The 21,559-nt window shown below is 38.9% G+C and overlaps 1 protein-coding gene across 4 annotated transcripts in view; it reads left to right on the top strand.

Moving 5' to 3' along the window:
• The window catches only part of ARHGAP20 (Rho GTPase activating protein 20), a 149,558-nt gene extending 134,289 nt beyond the window's left edge, over positions 1-15,269 (top strand). For all 4 annotated transcript variants that reach the window (XM_082476851.1, XM_082476850.1, XM_082476852.1 and 1 more), the window contains one exon: positions 985-15,269. In XM_082476851.1, coding sequence (XP_082332977.1) covers positions 985-2,837 — 1,853 coding nt within the window. In that variant the 3' untranslated portion in view covers positions 2,838-15,269. The remainder of the gene's footprint in view (positions 1-984) is intronic.
• The last annotated feature ends 6,290 nt before the right edge of the window (positions 15,270-21,559 follow it).

Genomic DNA, 21,559 nt, shown 5'->3' with positions numbered 1-21,559 from the left:
GCCCACAGCAGCTCAGGTGAAGGGGGCCTCTCACCTGGGTTAGTGGGCCTAGGACTTCTGCTCCTTCCTTAGAAGGCCTGCTAATAGGTCAGGGTATGTTAACACTGTGGTAGGGTTAAGAAATAAGACAAGGTCCCAAACTCCAAGAAGTTGTTAGTGGAAGCATTATATGGTATGATGTTTTTAACCTTTCTTTAAATAAAACTTTATAGGGAACTCCAATATGAATAACACAGCCGCTGTGGTTGAAACTGTAGTAGAAGGCCCAGAGGCAGTAGAGGCAGCCCTGGTTTTTTTACTCCTCACCTTCCTCCTAGAGGTCCCTGAGACTTCTCAGAATTCTAGTGCACTGCAAAAGCACTTTAAAAACAACTAGCATCATGGGGCAGGCCAGGGTGTGTTAGGGGTAAAGACATTCAACGTTCCAGATTATGAATTGCTGTACCACCAATTACTAGTTATGTTACCTTTGGCCAATTATTCTATGCCACTGAAAATCATTATCTTCGTTTATAAATATGGATAACCATAATATTTAACTGTGATGGTTGTATTAAAGATTAAATAAAGGATAGTAAAAAAAACTTTGTCAAATAGAAATTGATAGGGTTAGTAAATGGTATCTCTGAGACTAGAGTTAATTATGTATATCCACCAGCTAATCCATTTAAAAGACAAGAGTCTTATTCAGAACCTGGGTATATCTGGCATTAATTCCTTTATATTTTTAACTGTTCCTTGGTATCTCCTCATTGCTTTGAGGAAATCTTACTTAAGGAAAGCCCATTTCTTCAGGAACTGAGGTAAATCAAGTATACCCCAACAGTTTATTTTTAATTCTGCACTTACAACTGGGAAGATTGTGAAAGATCCTTTCTTTCTTTAGAGTAGGAATTTGAACAATCTGCATGAAAACAGAATTAAGCTAAACATCATCACAGTTGGGTAAGTAAAAACAATAATCATGATTCACTTTTTCAACAGATATCTCTTGCTTCCAACTGAATGACTCCTCCTATGACAGCTTGGAGAATGAGCTGAATGAGGATGTTGACGCCCCGTGTAGTGACTTGGTAAAGAAACTTGGTCAGGGTAGCAGAAGCATGGACTCCGTGTTAACCCTCAGTGACTACGACCTCGACCAGCCTGAGGTAGAAGGTCTTTTAACCCTGAGCGACTTTGACTTAGACCATTCTAAAGATGAAGACGTTCAAATGGAGCAGCCTCTTGAATCCAAGCCAGTGAACATTGCAGTGTACACAAAGGACCCCCTGCAGGATCACGCCAGGGCCCCCTCTGGCATGAGCACGCCCAGCCACCTGTCCACAACTGCAGCAGATGCTCCAAAAAGCTTGAGGCGACACCGGCGCTGCTCAGAGCCCAGCTATGACTATCTAGATTCAAAGCTTTCCTATCTCAGGGAGTTTTATCAGAAAAAGCTACGCAAGTCCAGCTGTGATGCAATTCTCTCAAAAAAAGATGAGAGCCATCTGAATCAGAATCAACCCCTCCAGGAAGAGGGTAAGACATGTTTTAAAAAGAGTTTAGTCATAGGCACTGATATCAAGAAAAATGCCACTAATAAAAATGTTAAGAAGAAAAGCTTGTCTGATAATGAAGGAAATCATGTAAAACTTTTTCCTAAATCCAAGCCAGTAGCTATTTCCATGGCATCTTATAGTCACATGTCCTCATGTGATCATCCCAGGAACCAGACCTTTGATACAGATACGTCTGGATTCTCCCCACCACACACAACAGATGCCCTCAAGAGTTCAAGGAGGCACCGGCGATGCTCAGAGCCCAACATTGATGACCAACACTGCAAACTGACCTATCTCAGGGGGATTCATTCAAAGAAACAACATAAAGCCAGCTATGAAGCCAGTCTCTTGCATGGAGAGGAAGATTATCTCAAGCGGCACAAGTCTTTGCAAATGGAGGGGCAAAAGCTTATTAATCAGAGTTTGGTCATGGGGATTGAGGTGGGCAAGACTAGTGCCACAAACCAAAACACTGATAAGGTTGTACCCCCAAGATTAAACATTTGCTCAAGGACTAGCTATTCCAGCTTGTCCTCCCCAGGCACTTCTCCATCTGGCTCATCAGTGAGCTCCCAAGACAGTGCTTTTTCTCAGATTTCTGAACACTCCGTGTTTACACCCACTGAAACTTCCTCTCCAATAGATTGCACTTTTCAGGCTCAAAGAAAACAGGAAGAGCTTTCTTCTGACTTTAGCAGTTCCAGCCTCATTTCTGGAATTCCTGGTCCCTCATCAGGGCAGGCCAGCGGCCGCCTAGCTTATACAAAAAAGGACAGTGTAGAGTGGCATTCACAAATGCATTCTGTAACTCTTCACCCCAGCACATGGTTGAGAAATGGAGTAGCCAGTTTGAAAAACTGGTCCCTCAAAAAGAAGGCAAGGGCACCCAGACCAGAGGAAAATAAAATAGGTTCTGTAAAAGGACACACGGAGCCTCCTCCACATGCTTCTGGTGTTTCAGAAGCCAACGCACTGGATGAGAGACAGAAAGACATGCCCCGAAGGGCGGCTGAAGGGCTTGGAGCTGTGCAAACAGCCCGCTGGTATAGTTCTTACCCCAGCCAGGACTCAGAGAAACACTGTAGCTCTCCAGTCAGCCTAGCGGAAGACAGACTCGGGCTTTGTATGAAGTCACCCGAGGAAGGAGAGATTAGTGGGCAGTGTTCTCCTGGTACTCTGCCTCACAGAAGATCCTCACCCAGCTCTTTGACTGTGGGTCATGTGTGCAGCCCAGACTCAGGGCCTACAGTGGTTTGTGATGTTGAGGACAGACATTTGACCAAAGACATTTAACCACAATAAGAATCTGATGCCTACAAGAACAGAAACTGGGCTAATCATGATATAAAGATAATAATTATTATGACCTCTTTGTGTAAAATACCTGGGATGGGTAGCATAAGGATAATCATTGCTAATACTTAGGACAACAAAAGAATTCTCTTTATTGAGACTATTTGGCAAAAAGTTTAGACTCAAAAATTTTGTCACCTAAGTGTTTGGGAGGCTTTTCCTTATTAGAGCATGGTTTGGTCCTGTCATGCGTTTTAAGAGCTACAAGCAGAGGGCTAGAGAAAGCATCTTCTGTAGAGGAAACATGCCATGTATGATGAAATTAGTAACCTGAGAAAGCCAGGATGTCAAAAGTGAAGAATAGGAACTGTAGAGAGAGAGGGAAGGGTGCAGAGAAACCATCCACATTCCATGGAATGTGTTTAATAAGGAGGCAAGAAAAATGCCACTAATCAAAGCTACAGAAGGAAAACATGTTCAAGAATAAAGAAAATTATTTGAAACTTTTCCCCAAATCTGAACCAGTGGCCATTTCTGTGACATCTTATAGTCAGTCACATGCCCTCACAACATCATTTCAGGTGTTAGCCCATTGATGCAGCTAGAGAGGAAGAAAACTGCAGTGATTCAAAAGCCATGAGTACCATGATATAATAGTTTTTTGTTTGTTTGTTTTGTTTGGTTGTGTTGGTTGTGTTTTTCCATTAGTATTTCATTGCTCCGCAGAGGTTCCAGGACACAGAACTATGAGGAGAAAGAAGAAGATGGTTGCTCATTTCAGTGTCCTTGCAAGGTGCCTGAGCTAGAAACGTTCTCCAGAAATGCATTTTTCCTATTACAAGGTGACCTTCTGACTGTGTTTGCTGTCTTAGTGTGGAGGAAAAAACTGCCACAGCAGTCCTTTCTCTATTACACGATTGCTATTGCCAACATGTGATCAAAGCATGGCTCCTCTTTGCTGAAATGTTTTTCTGCTCCTTGCCTCTTAGATTAGTCAGCCAGAAAAAATTACTGGTAAATCATCCCTTTTCTGATTGTCACTTGGCAGTTGAGAACAGTTTTGAGGTTGGCAGGTTATAAAGAGTCACAGAATAGAGGAACCATAAGAGTGGCTGTCAGGCCTTCTTTCAGACAGTCATCGGCTTTGGATTTTCTTACCTCCAGAAGTTTTTACATATTATTTGTCCCAAATGATTCATGGTTTATACCCATTGGTTTATTTCATATCCATGGACATTTCTCCTCTCTCTTGCCTTAAAGTTTATACCAGTACCTCTCCTGGATTATTTCCATGGATTATTTGGTCTTGTCAGCCAGTGTGAAGGGGTAGAATCAGAAATGGATGTGCATCTTCCTTCATTTTAAATACTTACTTATAAGAAGTTGCTTAGAGCCCATTTGGTTTCTTTAGTTCAGTATCAGATGGACCTTCCTCCCACAAATTTGCTTATTCCAAATTATTTTTCTCAGCCACCCAGAAACTTTCATGTCAAAATGTTCTTTCACTGTTGTCCTAAAGGTTGCATTTTTCAGTTATAGAAAAAACAATAATGTTTTCTGTAAGATAGAAGAAGTCCTTTCAGTATTAGCTATAGGTGCTACCTACCTCTAGGGGACATGGCCCTGTTTGTCCTAAGCATTATAATTAACTTTTAGAACCCTCTCCAAAGAGCTCCTTTATGACACTGGCCATCTCAGTCACAGATGTGAAGTAGATTTTACCTTATAACTAACCACTCCTATATTTAGACTCCTAAGTGTCCATAGGCATCTTTTGTGGTATAATATATAAAGGCAACAGGGATTCCCCTCACCCTTAGGGCATACTACTGCAGAACCACAAGATGTGAATGAAGCTCTTACGGCTTGGAGTGTCTTTCCAGAAGAAATTGCTTCTCTACTTAACAAAATAATAGTTCTATCCTCTTTGCTTTCATATTGATGGATAGGAAATCATCCACTCAGTTTGAAGCATGGAAGAAAATAGATGCTGAGGTTCTTCAATAACCATTCCTACTCTCTGTGTTCCCTTAGATACTCCTGTAACATTTAATGTGAATAGTTAATATTGCTGTAAAGTATTATATTGTATGATTTGAAGACAGACTACATGTCATTTTATTATACTCTGTCAATCTATAATATATTAGACCAATGCTTTATCTAAAATGCTTTTGAGTTTGTATAATATATCTTGACAAATTTTACTACCATATGTTATGTAATAAATGTGTATTTTTGTACTTGCAGAAACTGCTGCTAAATTTTAAAGTTGTTTGGTTTTAAAGGCACTGATAATGGATATGTATGAAGTCCATTTTGTCTATTAAATAAAACACCATTCTTCAGAGTTAACAGTCCCACCAGAGCAATATTGCCCTTTGTAGACTCGTTTTAGCTAATGAGCCCAATTTCTGCTTAACATTGGAAATTTCATAAAATGTAATTAATGTTGAATTGGAACTTTGAGCTTTTAGTCATAGGCCATGGTCAGTCTCTCTAGAAAAAGAGGTTTTTTCTTTTATAGTTTTCTAATCTTACTGTTTACCAAACAAGTTATGCTTCAGACACAAAGTCTTCATTTTTCTTAGATACTATATTTACACTGCGCTCCTAGAATCAGATACGTATTAAGTCTATATTCTCATATCAGAGAACCATCAACTCAGTTTAATTGATTGTATGAGATTTTCGTGTCTAAATTTGAACCATTCTGACCAGAGTATCCAGTTGATTCCAGACACGTCCAGACATTCCAAGATGTCTGGATCCAGATACTACAAGACATCAGTACTTAATGAAGTTGTGTAAACTTATCAAATATTCTCATTTCCCATGACTGCTGCATCTTTGCCTTCTCAAAGTTCATGGAAGTTCACTCTGTGTAAGTTTAAGCACCATTTCAAGAAGATTCAAAAAAATATACTACCTTAGTCCAGAAAAAAATGGTTTGCTCTGAGCAAAATGCAAAGATGATTTTTGCTTTTAAAGAAGAGGCTTAATCTACTAAAAACATTGGATTCAATAAATTATCTCACTTTGTGTTTTTCTACTTTTCATGGCATGGCATCGAATTGAAAGGATCTAATGTATCCTTGAACCAATGGCATATTTTGTCTTTGAAAATAAGAATATTATGTATCTTAATCCAGATTATGGTAGTAAGTGTTTCACTGATCTTTTCCTACCTGGTCATGTTTTAATGACTTGAGAGGAAGTCTTTGCAAACTGTTTATTTCAATACAAAGAAAAAAATGAATAATAAAGCTGAGTAAAATGTTAACTTCTTTAATATCTAGTCTGTTTACAAGGATATCTCATAAGCTAAGTTTCCTGCTGAAAGGAAGAGTACTCTTGAGTTCTGTGCTTTCTACCCCAAGTATGAGTCTACTCTGTTCCTAAGCCACCTGTGAGTATAAATCCTTCATTTGTATTATTTTTAAAAAGGGGAACTAAGTAAACTTTAGTTCTGTATAATGTCAGATATGTGGTAGAATTGGCAGAAGGCTCTGAGGTGTAATTTGGAAAATTTTGTTTCCAAGTCCCAAAGAAATATGCACAGGGTGGTAATAGATGTATATTGTTTCTTAATTTGTACAGTGTGTGTTCTCATTTTGCAATGTCAGAGGGCATGTGCATTTGTAGATAGTTCAAAGTGTTTTTCTAACCTATTTAATTTCTTAAGGCAAAGTAAATATGTTTTCAGGAGTTTGATTTTATATGATAATAGAAGATGCGGGTTTGGGAGACATTAAGATTTAAATGCTAGTTGTTTTCATTCATCTAGGTTTAATTTTTAGATTACAGTAACTTGGAATTAAATTTAGAACTTCTTACAGCCTCTTGATCTGCTATGAGGAGTGAATAAATTAGCTAAAAACCTGTACTTGTGAGGTAGGCCCATTACTCTGGGCCAGTAAAATGGATGCTGTAAAGAAATACTCTGTCTCTACCAGGTCACAGGGACTGATGGTTACTGCCTAAAATTTTCAGAAGGAAAAAAGACATTTTATATCTTTGCCCCAAGAATGAGATGACTGAGAAGCAGAGAATCATCAAAATACATGAACACAGAGAAGCTTACTGCTTGAATCTTACAGCAAATGAACAGAGAGGGAGGAAAGCTGTAGATGAGCTAATTCACTGAGTCACAAAGAGTTCAAGGAAAATTAAGAAAAGGGAAAGAGTATGGCTAGGGAGAGATAGAGATGTTACAAATGATATGTATGCTAGTCAGGCAGTTTAATTTTTATTGCCAGGTACTATTCTAGACCCCAGGATAAAGGTAAAAAAAGATAGATTGTTCCTGTCCTCAGGGACCTTAAAGAACTAAGGGAAAATTTGGGCTGTGTAGAAGAAGGGGAGCAGTAACATTGGGCACTCACTGTTGCCTGCATGCACTGGCAACCAGAGCATTATTAGTTTTATATCATTTAGTGCTCACAATAGCCCTATGTTCTAGGTACATTCAGCTAGAAGCTCATTCTGACCACAGGCACGTTTTTTTCACTTTCACCTTAAAATAGGGATGATGATAATACCTCTTCCATAATAAAGCAGATACAAGTTATGTATGAGGACCAATCCGAACTTTGCTAATTATTGTGTCTCAGCTAGATATCTCTAAGAGAATCATTCAGGATCAGAAATAATTCAGAAACCTATGATAAATGTAAAAATATTTGGGCTGAAAGTTGGTCCAAACAAAATGATATAGACTTGTATCTCCCTGCTCCTTCTAAGTACATCTATATATCCTGAAAACAATGCAAAGGACAACCAAAGGAGAACCCTAAAAGATGGGTGAATTGGTTCAGAACCCTAGGACTGGAAAAAAAACACAGTAACAGAGCATCTTACATCCCCTCAGCCAACAGAAGAAGGAGAGCCAGGCCCGGCCTTTTCCAACCCAGCAAAAGAAGGCAGCAGAGATATGTGCATTCCTCTCCCAGATCAGAGGGAGTCCTTCTGACACCATTGGGTAAGCCAGGCACCACCAGCAAGAGGGAGAGTTGAGCCACACTAAGTGGCCAGGCCTGAGACTTCCCTCCCCCACTGGGAGATACTGGAGTGGCCAGGCAACAACAGAAAGGACTCAGTCACAACAAGCAGTTCAGCCTGGGAAGCATCTTTGCCCCAGCAGGCATAAGACTCCCCCCCACCCAACCACCCAAAGACACTAGGATGGCCAGAAGCCATGGAAGGGAGGGATTCTATACCACAAAAAGCACTCAGCCTGGGGAGTCTCAGGGCAAAGAACAAATAGGCTTCTCTGGCTGAGAACAGATCAAAGTAGTACCACAAAGGCTCTGAAAAACTATCAATGGACCTACAATGCCTGGTAGGCCAGGGCCAATGTGCTAAAGCTAAACAGGTGACTGCCTACTAAAATAAAAGATTTAAATAGGGCCCAGAGTCTCCTAACCTAACAGACAAAATGTCCGGGATACAATTTGAAATCATTTGTCATACCAAGAACCAGGAAAATCACAACTTCAATGAGAAAAGACAACTGACACCAACATCAAGATGATTTAAAAGCAGCCATCTTAAAAGTGTGTCAATGGGCAAATAAATACAAATTATCTTGAAACAAATGAAAAAAAGAAAAAAGAAAATCCTACCAAAGAAATAGAAGTTGTACAAAAGGGCCAAATGAAAATTGTAGAACTGAAAAATACAATAACAGATTTTAAAAACTCACTGTGTAAACTCAGTAATAGAGTGGAGATGACAGAGGATAGAATCAGTGAACTTGAGGACAGATAGAATTTACACAATCTGAACAACAGAGAAAATAGACTAAAATAAATAAATAAGAATGAACAGAGCCTCAGAGACCTGTGGAACAGTAACAAAAGATCCAACATTTGTATCATCAGAGTTTCAGAAAGAGAGAGGGTAGGGCTGAAACAGTATTCAGAGAAATGATATCTAAAAACTTCCCAAATTTGATAAAATACACAAACCTACACATTCAAGAAGCTGAGTGAAACCCAAATTGGATAAATGCAAAGAAAGACACATCACAATTAAATGTTTGAAGACTAATGATGAAAAAAGTGTTGAAAGCAGTAAACAACACCTTACCTATAGGGGAACACCAAATTAAATTATCATCTGAAACTATGGAGGCCAGAAGAAAGTGGCACATTTTGCAAGTGCTGAAAGAAAAGAACTGTCAACCCAGAATCCCATATCCAGTGAAACTGTCCTTTGTAAATGAAGGAAAAATAAAGACCTTCTCAGATGAAGGAAAACTTTAAAGAATTTGTCACTAACAGACAGACTCTTAAAGACTGACCAAAGGAATTTATTTAAACAGAAAGTAAATGCTAGAGAAAGGGAATTTGGTGCATCAGGAAGAAAAGACAATGGAAGGGAGAAATAATAGTATATAATGGTTGACTGTCCACATGAGTTTTAGAAGTCATATTTGATGCTTGAAACTAAAATTATAACACCATTCGATACTCAAGACAATGATATTTGAAAGTGGGAAAAATAAAGGGACCTAATAGAAATGAGGTTTCCATACTTCACTTGAAGGGGTAAAATGTTGATAACAGTAGAATGTAATACACTATATATGTATATTGTAATAATTAGGGCAACTACAGAAACTATATATTTGGAGAACATTTCTTTCCAAAACACCATAAGTAAATCAGGATGGAATCCTTAAAGAATGTTTAAGCCACAGGAAGACAAAATAGAGACAGAAGAACAAAAAGTAGAGGAAAAAACAGAAAACAGACAATAAAATGGCATGCTTAAACTCCAACATATATTACCTTAAATATAAATGATCTGCATGTATCAATCAAAAGGCAAAGATTGACAGAGTGGATTAAAAAAGCAAACAAAAAAAACCTTACCTAACTACGTCCTATCTACAGGAAACTCACTTCAAATTCAATGACATAGATAAGTTGAAAGTAAAAGGATGAAAAAGATATACCATGCAAACATTAATCAAAAGAGAGCAGGAGTGGCTATATTAAAATTGGATAAGGTAAACTTCAGATCAAGGAAAATAACCAGAGACAGAAAGGGATATCACATAACAATAAAAAGCTCAATCCATCAAGAAGATATAACAACCCTAAATGTGTATGAACAAACAACAAATCTTCAAAATATGTAAAGCAAATAATGACATAACTGAAAGGAGAGATAAAACCACAATTACAGTTGAAGTCTTCAACACTCCTCTCTCAACAATTGATAGAACAACTAGACAGAAAACCAGCAAGGATATAGACCTCACGAGCACCATGAATCAAAAGGTTATAATAGGCATTTATAGAACACTTCACCCAACCATAACAAAATACACATTCTCTTCAATTGCCCATGGAACATAAACCAAAACAGACCATATCCTGGGCCACAAAACAAACATCAACATTTTTTAAAAGTCAAAATCATGCAGAATGTTTTCTGACCACAATGCAATCTAACTAGAAATCAATAACAGAAAGATAACAGGAAAATCTTCAAACACATGGAAACCAAACAACATACTGCTAAATAATCCATTGGTCAAAGAGGAAGTTTCAAAGGAAATTTTTTTAGATGATAGAAGTAAATGAAAATACAACATATCAAAATATGTGGTATACTGCTAAAGCAATGTCAAGACGAAAATTCATAATACTAAGTGCTTACACTAAAAAAGAGGAAAGGAGAGGAGTCAAGGTGGTGGAATAGGAGGACACGGAATTAGTCACTCCTCATGGGTACAGCAGGAATTCATCTACGGATGGGACAATTCCCACAGAGCACCTGCTGAACGTTAGTGGAAGACTTTGGACACCTAAAAAAACGAAAGAAAGAAAGAAAAAATAAAAGGAATCAGGAAAGGGACCAGCAACCCCAGCAGGAAGCTGAAGGTGAGTGGAGGTCCCCAGACTCAGAAAAACTCACTCATGGTGGGAAAATCAGCTGGGACAGAATAGGACCTTCATGGGGATCAAAGGAGAATGCAGTATGGTCTGTGGAAGGCAGGACAAAGTAAGAACTGCAGGCAGGGTCTACACTGCAGCTCTGCACATTCCCGAATTGAGTTGCCAGTTGTGAAAAGGAGCTGGGCACTGGAAAGTAGGCTTTGGAGCAGGGACCCAGGGAAGGCACAGCTGTTGGCTGTGAAAATACAGACTGAAGGGACAGGAGTAAGAAGCCCCACAACTGGGAAAGTCTCAGAAAAAGCCTGAGATACCATAAAATAAGACATCAGTGTTGAGTGGCACACAAGGGGCAGAGCCGCCATTATAACCCCTTTTCCCAACCACCTGCTTCTTCAGCCTCCGTGGGCACTGGGAGGAGCTCCCATCTGAGCAAGCCCACTCCCCCCCACCCCGATCAGGTTCTCCTCTGCCCATGTGGGCTCTGGGGACCTGAGTGCCACCCATCCCAAAACCTCCTTGGGAATCAGCCTGGGCACCCCTGCCTGGGACAAGAATCTGCCGATACTGCTGGGGGCTGAGTTCTAAAGCATGGGGCTGGGGGAAAGGATCCAGGGAGAGGAACACTGTGGGCTGTGTGGATACAGCAGAGGGGACGGGAATGAGGTGGCACGTGGCCGGGAATGCCTCTAAAGGAAGCTTAGTCTGCCTAGAAAGGGAGTCACCATTGTTGAGAGGTGCATGAGGGGCAGGGCCGCCACCACTCCCATTCACCAGAGCCACAGTCTGTTCCAACTACCTGCTGGACCCACTGCCGCAGGCAAATTGCAGACACTCCAATTGTGGTCGCAGTACTCAGGCCCCGGCATGAGTGAGTAAGTGTGCCCCAAGCAGCCTCTGCTTTCGCTCCCTCCCACCTGGGCAAGGAAAAGAGCCTGAGGGCAGCACACACGCAGAGGTAGGGTCAAAACCAAAGCTGAGCCCCAGGGGTGGTGCGACTAAGGAAGAGGAACAGAAATCTTTCCATGCAGCTGCACAAGCTGTGGATTAAATCCCTGAGATCGGCTGGACAAATCCTGCATCTCTGGAATACCTGAATAGACAACAAGTGTTTCAATATTTGAGACCAGACTGCCTTGGCAGCACTGGACTCTGGGGACAAGTGCACGTGGGAATCGGGCCAGGTCAGAGTCTGTGCTGGCTCCACAGTGCCCACAGCAGGTCCAGAAACCTACCTAGAGGTATTGGGGGCTTCCTGGGGAGGCGGGATTGGCTCTGGCTCACTGTGGGAGCAAGGACACTGACAGAGGAGGCCCCAGGAAAATATTCCTCTTACTATTATTCTTATTTTGTTTGTTTTATGTTGCTTAGTTGTTGGCATTGTTACTTTTATTTTTTGCCTTTTATTTTTGGTATTTATTCTTTTCAATCTTTTTTCAATATATGTAATTTTTTATTTCTCTATTTTTAATTTACTTTTTGTTTCTTTGTGGTTTTTTCCTTGTTTTTCTTCTTCCTTATCTGCTTTTTATTTTATTTTTCTTCTTTACGTTGTTTTTATGTGTATATTTTATGTTTTCTTCACTTTTTATTTTGTCTGTTTGCTTTCTGTTTTGTTTTATTTTTCATTCTTTGTTTTTGTTAGTTTAGCCCTTATTGACTGTTCTCATATTAGAATTCTTTTGTTTGTTGGTCTGTTCCCTTGTTTTTTTAATTTTCTTTTTTTTTTATTTTTTCTCTTTTTTTCTGAGTGTGTGTGTGTGTGTTTCCATGCTGTGTTGTTGTTGCTGCTGTTTGATGCTGTTTTTGCTATTTGTCTTGGGTTTTGTTCATCTGTTTTCTTTTCATTTTTTTTCCTTTCCTTTTCTTTTCTCTCTTTTCTCTCAGGTCACACTGTGTGGCTTGTGGGCTCTTGGTTCCCCAGCCAGGTGTCGGACCTGGGCCTCTGGGGTGGGAGCGTAGGGTCCAGGATGCTGGACCACCAGAGAATTCCCAGGTCAGGGAATATTAATTGGTGTATGTGCTCCTAGAGGTATCCATATCAACACCAAGACCAAGCCCCACAAAACCGCCTGCAGGCTCCAGTGCTACACACCTCACTCCAAACAACCAGCAAGACAGGAACACAGCCCCACCCATCAGTAGACAGGCTGCCTAAAGTCGTACTAAGCTCACAGACACCCTAAGACACACCAACTAATGAGGACCTGCCTTTCAGAGGGAAAAGACTCACTCTACCCACCATAGCGCAGGCACCAGGCCTTCCCACCAGGAAACCTGCACAAGCCCCTGGACCAACCTCACTCACCAGGGGGCAGACAACAGAAGCAAGAGGAACTATGACCCTGCAGCCTGTGGAAAGAAGAACATAAAAACAGTAGGTTAGACAAAATGAGATGACAGAGAAGTATGATGCAGATGAAGGAGGAACATAAAATCCCACAAGACCATATAAATGAAGAGGAAATAGGCAATCTACCTGAAAAAGAATTCAGAGTAATGACAGTAAAGATGATCCAAGATCTTGGAAATAGAATGGAGGCATGGATCAAGAAGATTAAAAAGGACCTAGAAGAACTACAGAACAAACAATAAGTGAGGAACCACACAATAACTGAAATGAAGAATAAACTAGAGGAAATCAACAGCAGAATAACTGAGGCAGAAGGACAAATAAGTGAGCTGGAAGATAGAATGACAGAAATAACTGCCAAGGAGCAGAATAAAGAAAAAGAATGAAAAGAATAAGGACAGTCTCAGAGACCTCTTGGAAAACATTAAATGCACCAACATTCAAATTATAGGGGTCTCAGAAGACGAGGAGAAAGGAAAAGGGCCTGAGAAAATATTTGAAGAGATTATAGTTGAAAACTTCCCTAACATGGGAAAGGAAATAGTCAATCAAGTCCAGGAAGCACAGAGAGTTCTATACAGGATAATCCCAAGGAGAAACATGCCAAGACACATATTAATCAAAGTAACAAAAATTAAATACAAAGAAAAAATGTTAAAAGCAGCAAGAGGAAAGCAACAAATAACCTACAAGGGAATCCCCATAAGGTTATCAGCTAATTTTTCAGCAGAAACTCTGCAGGTCAGAAGGGAGTGGCAAGGCATTTAAAGTGATGAAAGGGCAAAAGTTACAAACAAGACTACTCTACCCAGAGAGGATCTCATTCAGATTTGACAGAGAAATCAAAAGCTTTAAGCAAAAGCTAAGAGAATTCAGCACCACCAAATCAGCTTTACAACAAATGCTAAAGGAACTTCTCTAGGCAAGAAACACAAGAAAATAAAAAAGGACCTACAAGAACACATGCAAAACAATTAAGAAAATGGTAATAGGAACATACATATCTATAATTACCATACATGTAAATGGATTAAATGTTCCAACCAAAAGACACAACTAACTGAATGGATACAAAAACAAGACCTATGTATACACAGTCTACAAGAGACCCACTTCAGGCCTAGGGATACATACAGACTGAAAGTGAGGGGAAGGAAAAAGATATTCCATGCAAATGGGAATCAAAAGAAAGCTGGAGTAGCAATACTCATATCAGACAAGATGGACTTGAAAATAAAGACTATTACAAGAGACAAGGAAGGACACTACATAATGGTAAAGTGATCAATCTAAGAAGAAGATATAACAATTATAAATATCTATACACCCAATATAGGAACACCTCAATACATAAGGCAAATGCTAAGAGCCATAAAAGGAGAAATTGACAGTAACACAATAATAGTGAGGAATTTTAACATCCCACTTACACCAGTGGACAGATAATCCAGACTGAAACACAAGCTTTAAATGACACAAGAGACCAAATAGACTTAAATGATATTCATAGGACATTCCACCTGAAAGTGGAAGATTACACTTTCTTCTCAAGTGCTCATGGAATATTCTCCAGGATAGATCACATGTTGGGTCACAAATAAAGCCTTGGTAAATTTAAGAAAATTGAAATCATATCAAGAATATTTTCCAACCACAATGCTAGGAGATCATAAATCAATTACAGGAAAATAACTGTAAAATACAAACACATGGAGGCTAAACAACACGTTACTAAAGAACCAAGAGATTGCTGAAGAAATCAAAGGGGAAATCAAAAAATACCTAGAAAAAAATGACAATGAAAACACGACGACCCAAAACCTATGGGATGCAGCAAAATCAGTTCTAAGAAGGAAGTTTATAACAATACAATCCTACCTCAAGAAACAAGAAAAACCTCAAATAAACAACCTAAACTTACACCTAAAGCAACTAGAGAAAGAAGAAGAAACAAAACCCAAAGTTAGTAGAAGGAAAGAAATCAAAAATATAAGAGCAGAAATAAACAAAATACAAATGAAGAAAAGAATAGCAAAGATCAATAAGACTAAAAGCTAGTTCTTTGAGAAGATAAACAAAATTGATAAACCTTTAGCCAGACTTATCAAGAAAAAAAAGAAGAGGACTCAAATCAATAAAATTAGGAGTGAAAAAGAAGTTACAACTGACAACACAGAAATACATAAAATCATAAGAGAGTACTACAAGCAACAATATGCTAATAAAATGGACCACCTGGAAGAAAAGGACAAATTCTTAGAAAAGTACAACCTTCCAAAACTGAACCAAGAAGAAATAGAAAATATGAACAAACCAATCACAAGTAATGAAACTGAAACTGTGATTAAAAATCGTCCAACAAACAAAAGTCCAGGACCAGATGGCTTCACAGGTCAATTCATCAAACATTTAGAGAAGAGCTAACACCTATCCTTCTCAAACTCTTCCAAAAAATTGCAGAGGATGGAACATACCCAAACTCATTCTATGAGGACACCATCACCCTGATACCAAAACCAGACAAAGATACCACAAATAAATAAAACTACAGGCCAATATCACTGATGAACATAAACGCAAAAATCCTCAACAAAATACTAGCAAACCGAATCTAACAACACATTAAAAGATCATACACCATGATCAAGTGGGGTTTATCCCAGAAATGGAAGGATTCTTCAATATACGCAAATCAATCAATGTGATACACCATATTAACAAATTGAAGAATAAAAACCATATGATCTCAGTAGATGCAGAAAAAGCTTTGGACAAAATTCAACACCAATTTATGATAAAAACTCTCCAGAAAGTGGGCATAGAGGGAACCTACCTCAATATATTAGAGGCCATATATGACAAACCTGCAGCAAACATTATTCTCAATGGTGAAAAACTGAAAGCATTTCCTCTAACATCAGGAAAAAGACAAGGGTGTCTCACCATTTGTCTCACCACTCTTATTCAACATAGTTTTGGAAGTCCTAGCCACAGCAGTAGAGAAGAAAAAGAAATAAGAGGACTTCAAATTGGAAAAGAAGGAGTAAAACTCTCACTGTTTGCAGATGATGTAATCCTATACATAAAAATTGCTAAAGATGCCACCAGAAAACTACTAGAGTTAATCAATGAATTTAGGAAAGTTGCAGGATACAAAATTAATACACAGAAATCTCTTTCATTCCTACACACTAACAACAAAAGATCAGAAAAAGAAATTAAGGAAACAATCCCATTTACCATTGCAACAAAAAGAATATATCAAAATATTTAGGAATAAACCTACCTAAGGAGGAAAAAGACCTGTACACAAAAAACTATAAGATACTGATGAAAGAAATCAAAGATGACACAAACAGATGGAGAGATATACCATGTTCTTAGATTGGAAGAATCAATTTGTGAAAACGACTATACTACCCAAAGCAATCTACAGATTCAATACAATCCCTATCAAATTACCAATGGCATTTTTCACAGAACTAGAACAGAAAATTTTACAATTTGTATGGAAACACAACAGACCCCGAATAGCCAAAGCAATCTTGAGATAAAAAAACAGAGCTTGGTGAATCAGACTCCCTGACTTCAGAATATACTACAAAGCTACAGTAATCAAGACAGTATGGTAGTGGCACAGAAACAGAAATATAGATCAATGGAACAGGATAGAAAACCCAGAGATAACCCCACACACCTTTGGCCACCTAATCTATGACAAAGGAGGTAAAAATATACAATGAGGAAAAGACAGCCTCTTCAATAAGTGGTGCTGTGAAAACTGGACAGCTACATGTAGAAGAATGATACTGGAACACTCCTAACACCATACACAAAAATAAAATCAAAATGGATTCGAGACCTAAATGTAAGGCCAGACACTATAAAACTCTTAGAGGAACACATAGGCAGAACACTCTTTGACATAAATCATAGCAGGATCTTTTTGACCCACCTCCTACAGTAATGAAAATAAAAATTAAAATAAACACATGGGACCTAATTAAACTTAAAAGCTCTTGTACAGCAAAGGAAACCATAAACAAGATGAAAAGACAGCCCTCAGAATGGGACAAAATACTTGCAAATGAAGCAACTGGCAAAGGATTAATCTCCAAAATATATAAGCAGCTCAGGCAGCTCAATATCAAAGAAACAAACAACCCAATCAAAAAATGGGTGGAAGACCTAAATAGACATTTCTCCAAAGAAGGCATACAGATGGTCAAGATGTACATGAAAAGATGCTCAACATCACTAATTAGTAGAGAAATGCAAATCAAAAGTACAATGAGGTATCACCTCACACTGGTCAGAATAGCCATCATCAAAAAATCTAAAAACAAGAAATGCTGGAGAGGGTGTGAGCCCTCTTACTGTTGGTGGGAATGTAAATTGATATAGCCACTATGGAAAACAGTATGGAAGTTCCTTAAAAAACTATAAATAGAACTACCATATGAACCAGCAATCCCAATACTGGACATATACCCTGAGAAAACCATAATTCAAAAAGACACATGCATCCCAATGTTCTTAGCAGCACTATTTACAGTAGCCAGGACATGGAAGCAACCTAAATGTCCATCAGCAGAGGAATGGATAAAGAAGATACGGTACATATGTAGAATGGAATATTACTCAGCCATAAAAAGGAACAAAATTGGGTCATTTTTAGAGATGTGGGTGGACCTAGAGAGTATCATACAGAGTGAAGTAAGTCAGAAAGAGAAAAACAAATATCGTATATTAATGCATATATGGAGAATCTAGAAAAATGGTATAGATGACCTTATTTGCCAAGCAGAAATAGAGATACAGACATAGAGAAAAAAATGTATATATACCAAGGGGGAAAGGGGTGGGGTGGGAGGAATTGGGAGATTGGGATTGACACATATACACTACTGATACTATGTATAAAATAGACAGCTGATGGGAACATATTGTATAGCACAGGGAACTCTACTTAATGCCCTGTCATGTCCTAAATGGGAGTGAAAGCCAAAAGGGAGGGGATATATGTATATGTATGGCTGATTCATTTTGCTGTGCAGTAGAAGCTAACACAACATTGTAAAGCAACTATACGCCAATAAAAATTAATTTAAAAAAATAAAAAAAGAGGAAAGATCTCAAATCAATAAACTAACTTCCTACCTCAAGAAACTATAATAAGAAGAGCAAAATAACCCAAAGCAAGGAGAAGGAAGGAAGCAATAAGGATTAGAGCAGAAATCTATAAAATTGAATTTAGGAAAACAATAAAGATTATCCATAAAACAAAATGTTGGTTCATTGAACAAAATTAATAAAATTGATAAACCTTTATGTAGACTGATGAGAAAACAACCCCATGAACCACCAATATCAGGAATAAAACAGGATATCATCATAGATCCTGCAGCCATTAAAAGGATAGTAGATAATACTACAAATATTTTTTAACACTCATAAATTTGACAGCTTAAAAGAGACGGAAAAATTCCTCAAAAACCACACATTACCAAACCTCAATCAAGGTGTAATTGATAATCCGAACAGTCCTAAGGCAGAACTAGAACCTCAACCTAAACCCCACACATTATACAAAAATTAATTGAGGGCTTCCCTGGTGGCACAGTGGTTAAGAATCTGCCTGCCAATGCAGAGGACACGGGTTCGAACCCTGGTCCTGGAAGATCCCACATGCCACGGAACAACTACGTGCATGCACCACAACTACTTAGCCTGCGCTCTAGAGCCCACAAGCCACAACTACTGAGCCTGTGTGCAACAACTACTGAAGCCCATGCCCCTAGAGCCTGTGCTCTGCAACAAGAGAAGCTCCCACTATGAGAAGCCCATGCACCTCAACGAAGAGTAGCCCCCGCTCGCTGCAACCAGAGAAGACCCTGCATGCAGCAACAAAGACCCAACGTGGCCAAAAATAAAATAAATAATTTTTTTAAAAAATTAATTGAAAATGGATCATGGACTTAAATGTAGATTTTAAACTATAAAATCTTCAGGAAAAAGACAGCTGAAGATCTTCAGGATCTAGAGCTAGGTATAAAGTGCTTAGATTTAACACTAAAAGCATGATCTATAGAAGGAAAAAAATGATAATTTGGACCTCATCAGAATTTAAAAATTTCCTTTGTCATAGAACACATGAAGAGGATGTGGTGCTACAGACTGGGAGAAAATATTTGCAAGCCACATATTTGACAAAAGACTGGTATCTAGAATACATATAAAAAGAACTCTCAAAACTCAACAGGAAAAAAAATTTTTTTAAGTCTAATCTGGCATGTAAGGAGCTTGAAAGTTATCACTCATCCTCACAAAGAAAAAGCTAAACAAACAAAACCAAGAACTCTTCTCAGATTCATCAAAGAGTGGAGGTTACAGGGAAAACTGCTGCCCCAAAATTAGAAAGACAGACAGGTGGATACAGAGAATCACAGCTTACCAGATCAGAAGCCTCTGCTGGAACCAGTCCTGAATAGGAATGCTTAACCTACAGTTGATGGACTGCTGAGGGCTCAGGGCAGACAAGAGCGAGAGTTAAGAGCTCTAGGGTGCCCAGATTTGAGGAACACCACACTTTTGCCAGTTTTACCTCCAAGAGCCCTAGCAGGTTCTCACAGTGAAGATAAGAAAAGATCCCCTCAAGCTCTCATCAAGGAGAGGAGAAAAGTAGCCATTTCGAAATATGCCCAGAGCATTCTGTTCTCTTCCTGTTAAAGTCCTGTCCTCAAGGAAAACTATTTTACCAGAGCCTAACAAACAGAGAGGAAAGGTTATACTCAACTCCAGCCCACTCTAGACTTCCATGTGGAGGAAGGGAAATACCTAACTTCAGCACCCATAACCTTCCTGTCTCACCTGAGGGATATTTAAAAAAAAAAACACTGAAAATCTTAGTCATCAGAAATGTTTATTTTTCAATTTTTTTGTACAGTGTTAGGAGGGGTTCTAATTTCATTCTTTACACATAGCTGTCCAGTTTTCCCAGCACCACTTATTGAAGAGGCTGTCTTTTCTCCATTGTATATTTTTACCTCCTTTGTCAAAGATAAGGTGACCATATGTGTGTGGGTTTATCTCTGGGATTTCTATCCTGTTCCATTGATCTATATTTCTGTTTCTTTGCCAGTACCATACTGTCTTGATTACTGTAGCTTTGTAGTATAGTCTGAAGTCAGGGAGCCTGACTCCTCCAGCTCTGTTTTTCTTTCTCAAGATTGCTTGTGCTATTCTGGGTCTTTTGTGTTTCCATACAAATTGTGAAATTGTTTGTTCTGGTTCTGTGAAGAATGCCATTGGTAGTTTTATACGGATTGCATTGAATCTGTAGATTGCTTCGGGTAGTATAGTCATATTCACAATGTTGATTCTTCCAATCCAAGAACATGGTCCAGACACTATATACAGCTCTTAGAAGAAAACATAGGCAGAACACACTTTGACATAAATCGCAGCAAAATCCTTTTTGACCCACCTCCTAGAGTAATGGAAATAAAAACAAAAGTAAATAAATGGGACTTAATGAAACTTAAAAGCTTTTGCTCAATAAAAAAAACCATAAACAAGATGAAAAGACAACCCTCAAACGGGAGAAGATATTTGCAAATGAAGCAACTGACAAAGGATTAATCTCAAAAATATACAAGCAGCTCTGAAGCTCAATATCAAAAAAACAAACAACCCAATCCAAAAATGGATGGAAGATCTAAATAGACATTTCTCTATGGAAGACATACAGATGGCCAGCAAACACATGAAAAGGTGCTCAACATCACTAATTATTAGAGAAATGCAAATCAAAACACAATGAGGTATCACCTCACACTGGTGAGAATGGCCATCATCAAAACATCTACAAACAATAAATGCTGGAGAGGGTGTGGAGAAAAGGGAACCCTCATGCACTGTTGGTGGGAATGTAAATTGATACAGCCACTTTGGAGAACAGTATGGAGGTTCCTTAAAAAGCTAAAATAGAACTACCATATGAGCCAGCAATCCCACTACTGGGCATATACCCTAAGAAAACCATAATTCAAAAAGAAAGAGAGGAACCAAGGTGGTGGAGTAGAAGGATGTGCTCTCATTCCCTCTTGTGAGAACAACAGAATCACAACTAGCTGCTGGACAGTCATCGACAGGAAGACAGTGGAACTCACCAAAAAAGATACCCCACATACAAAGACAAAGGAGAAGCCACAATGAGACGGTAGGAAGGGTGCAATCACAGTAAAATCAAATCCCATAACTGCTGGGTTGGTGACTCACAGACTGGAGAACACTTATACCACAGAAGTCCACCACTGGAGTGTAAGTTCTGAGCCCCACGTCAGGCTTCCCAACCTGGGGGTCTGGCAAAGGGAGGAGGAATTCCTAGAGAATCAGACTTTGAAGCCTAGTGGGAATTGACTACAGGACTTTGACAGGACTGGGGGAAACAGAGACTCCAC

Source organism: Balaenoptera physalus, assembly GCF_965194825.1.
Source record: "Balaenoptera physalus genome assembly, chromosome: 10".
Taxonomy (NCBI): domain Eukaryota; kingdom Metazoa; phylum Chordata; class Mammalia; order Artiodactyla; family Balaenopteridae; genus Balaenoptera; species Balaenoptera physalus.
This window is presented reverse-complemented; position numbering and strand designations above follow the sequence as displayed.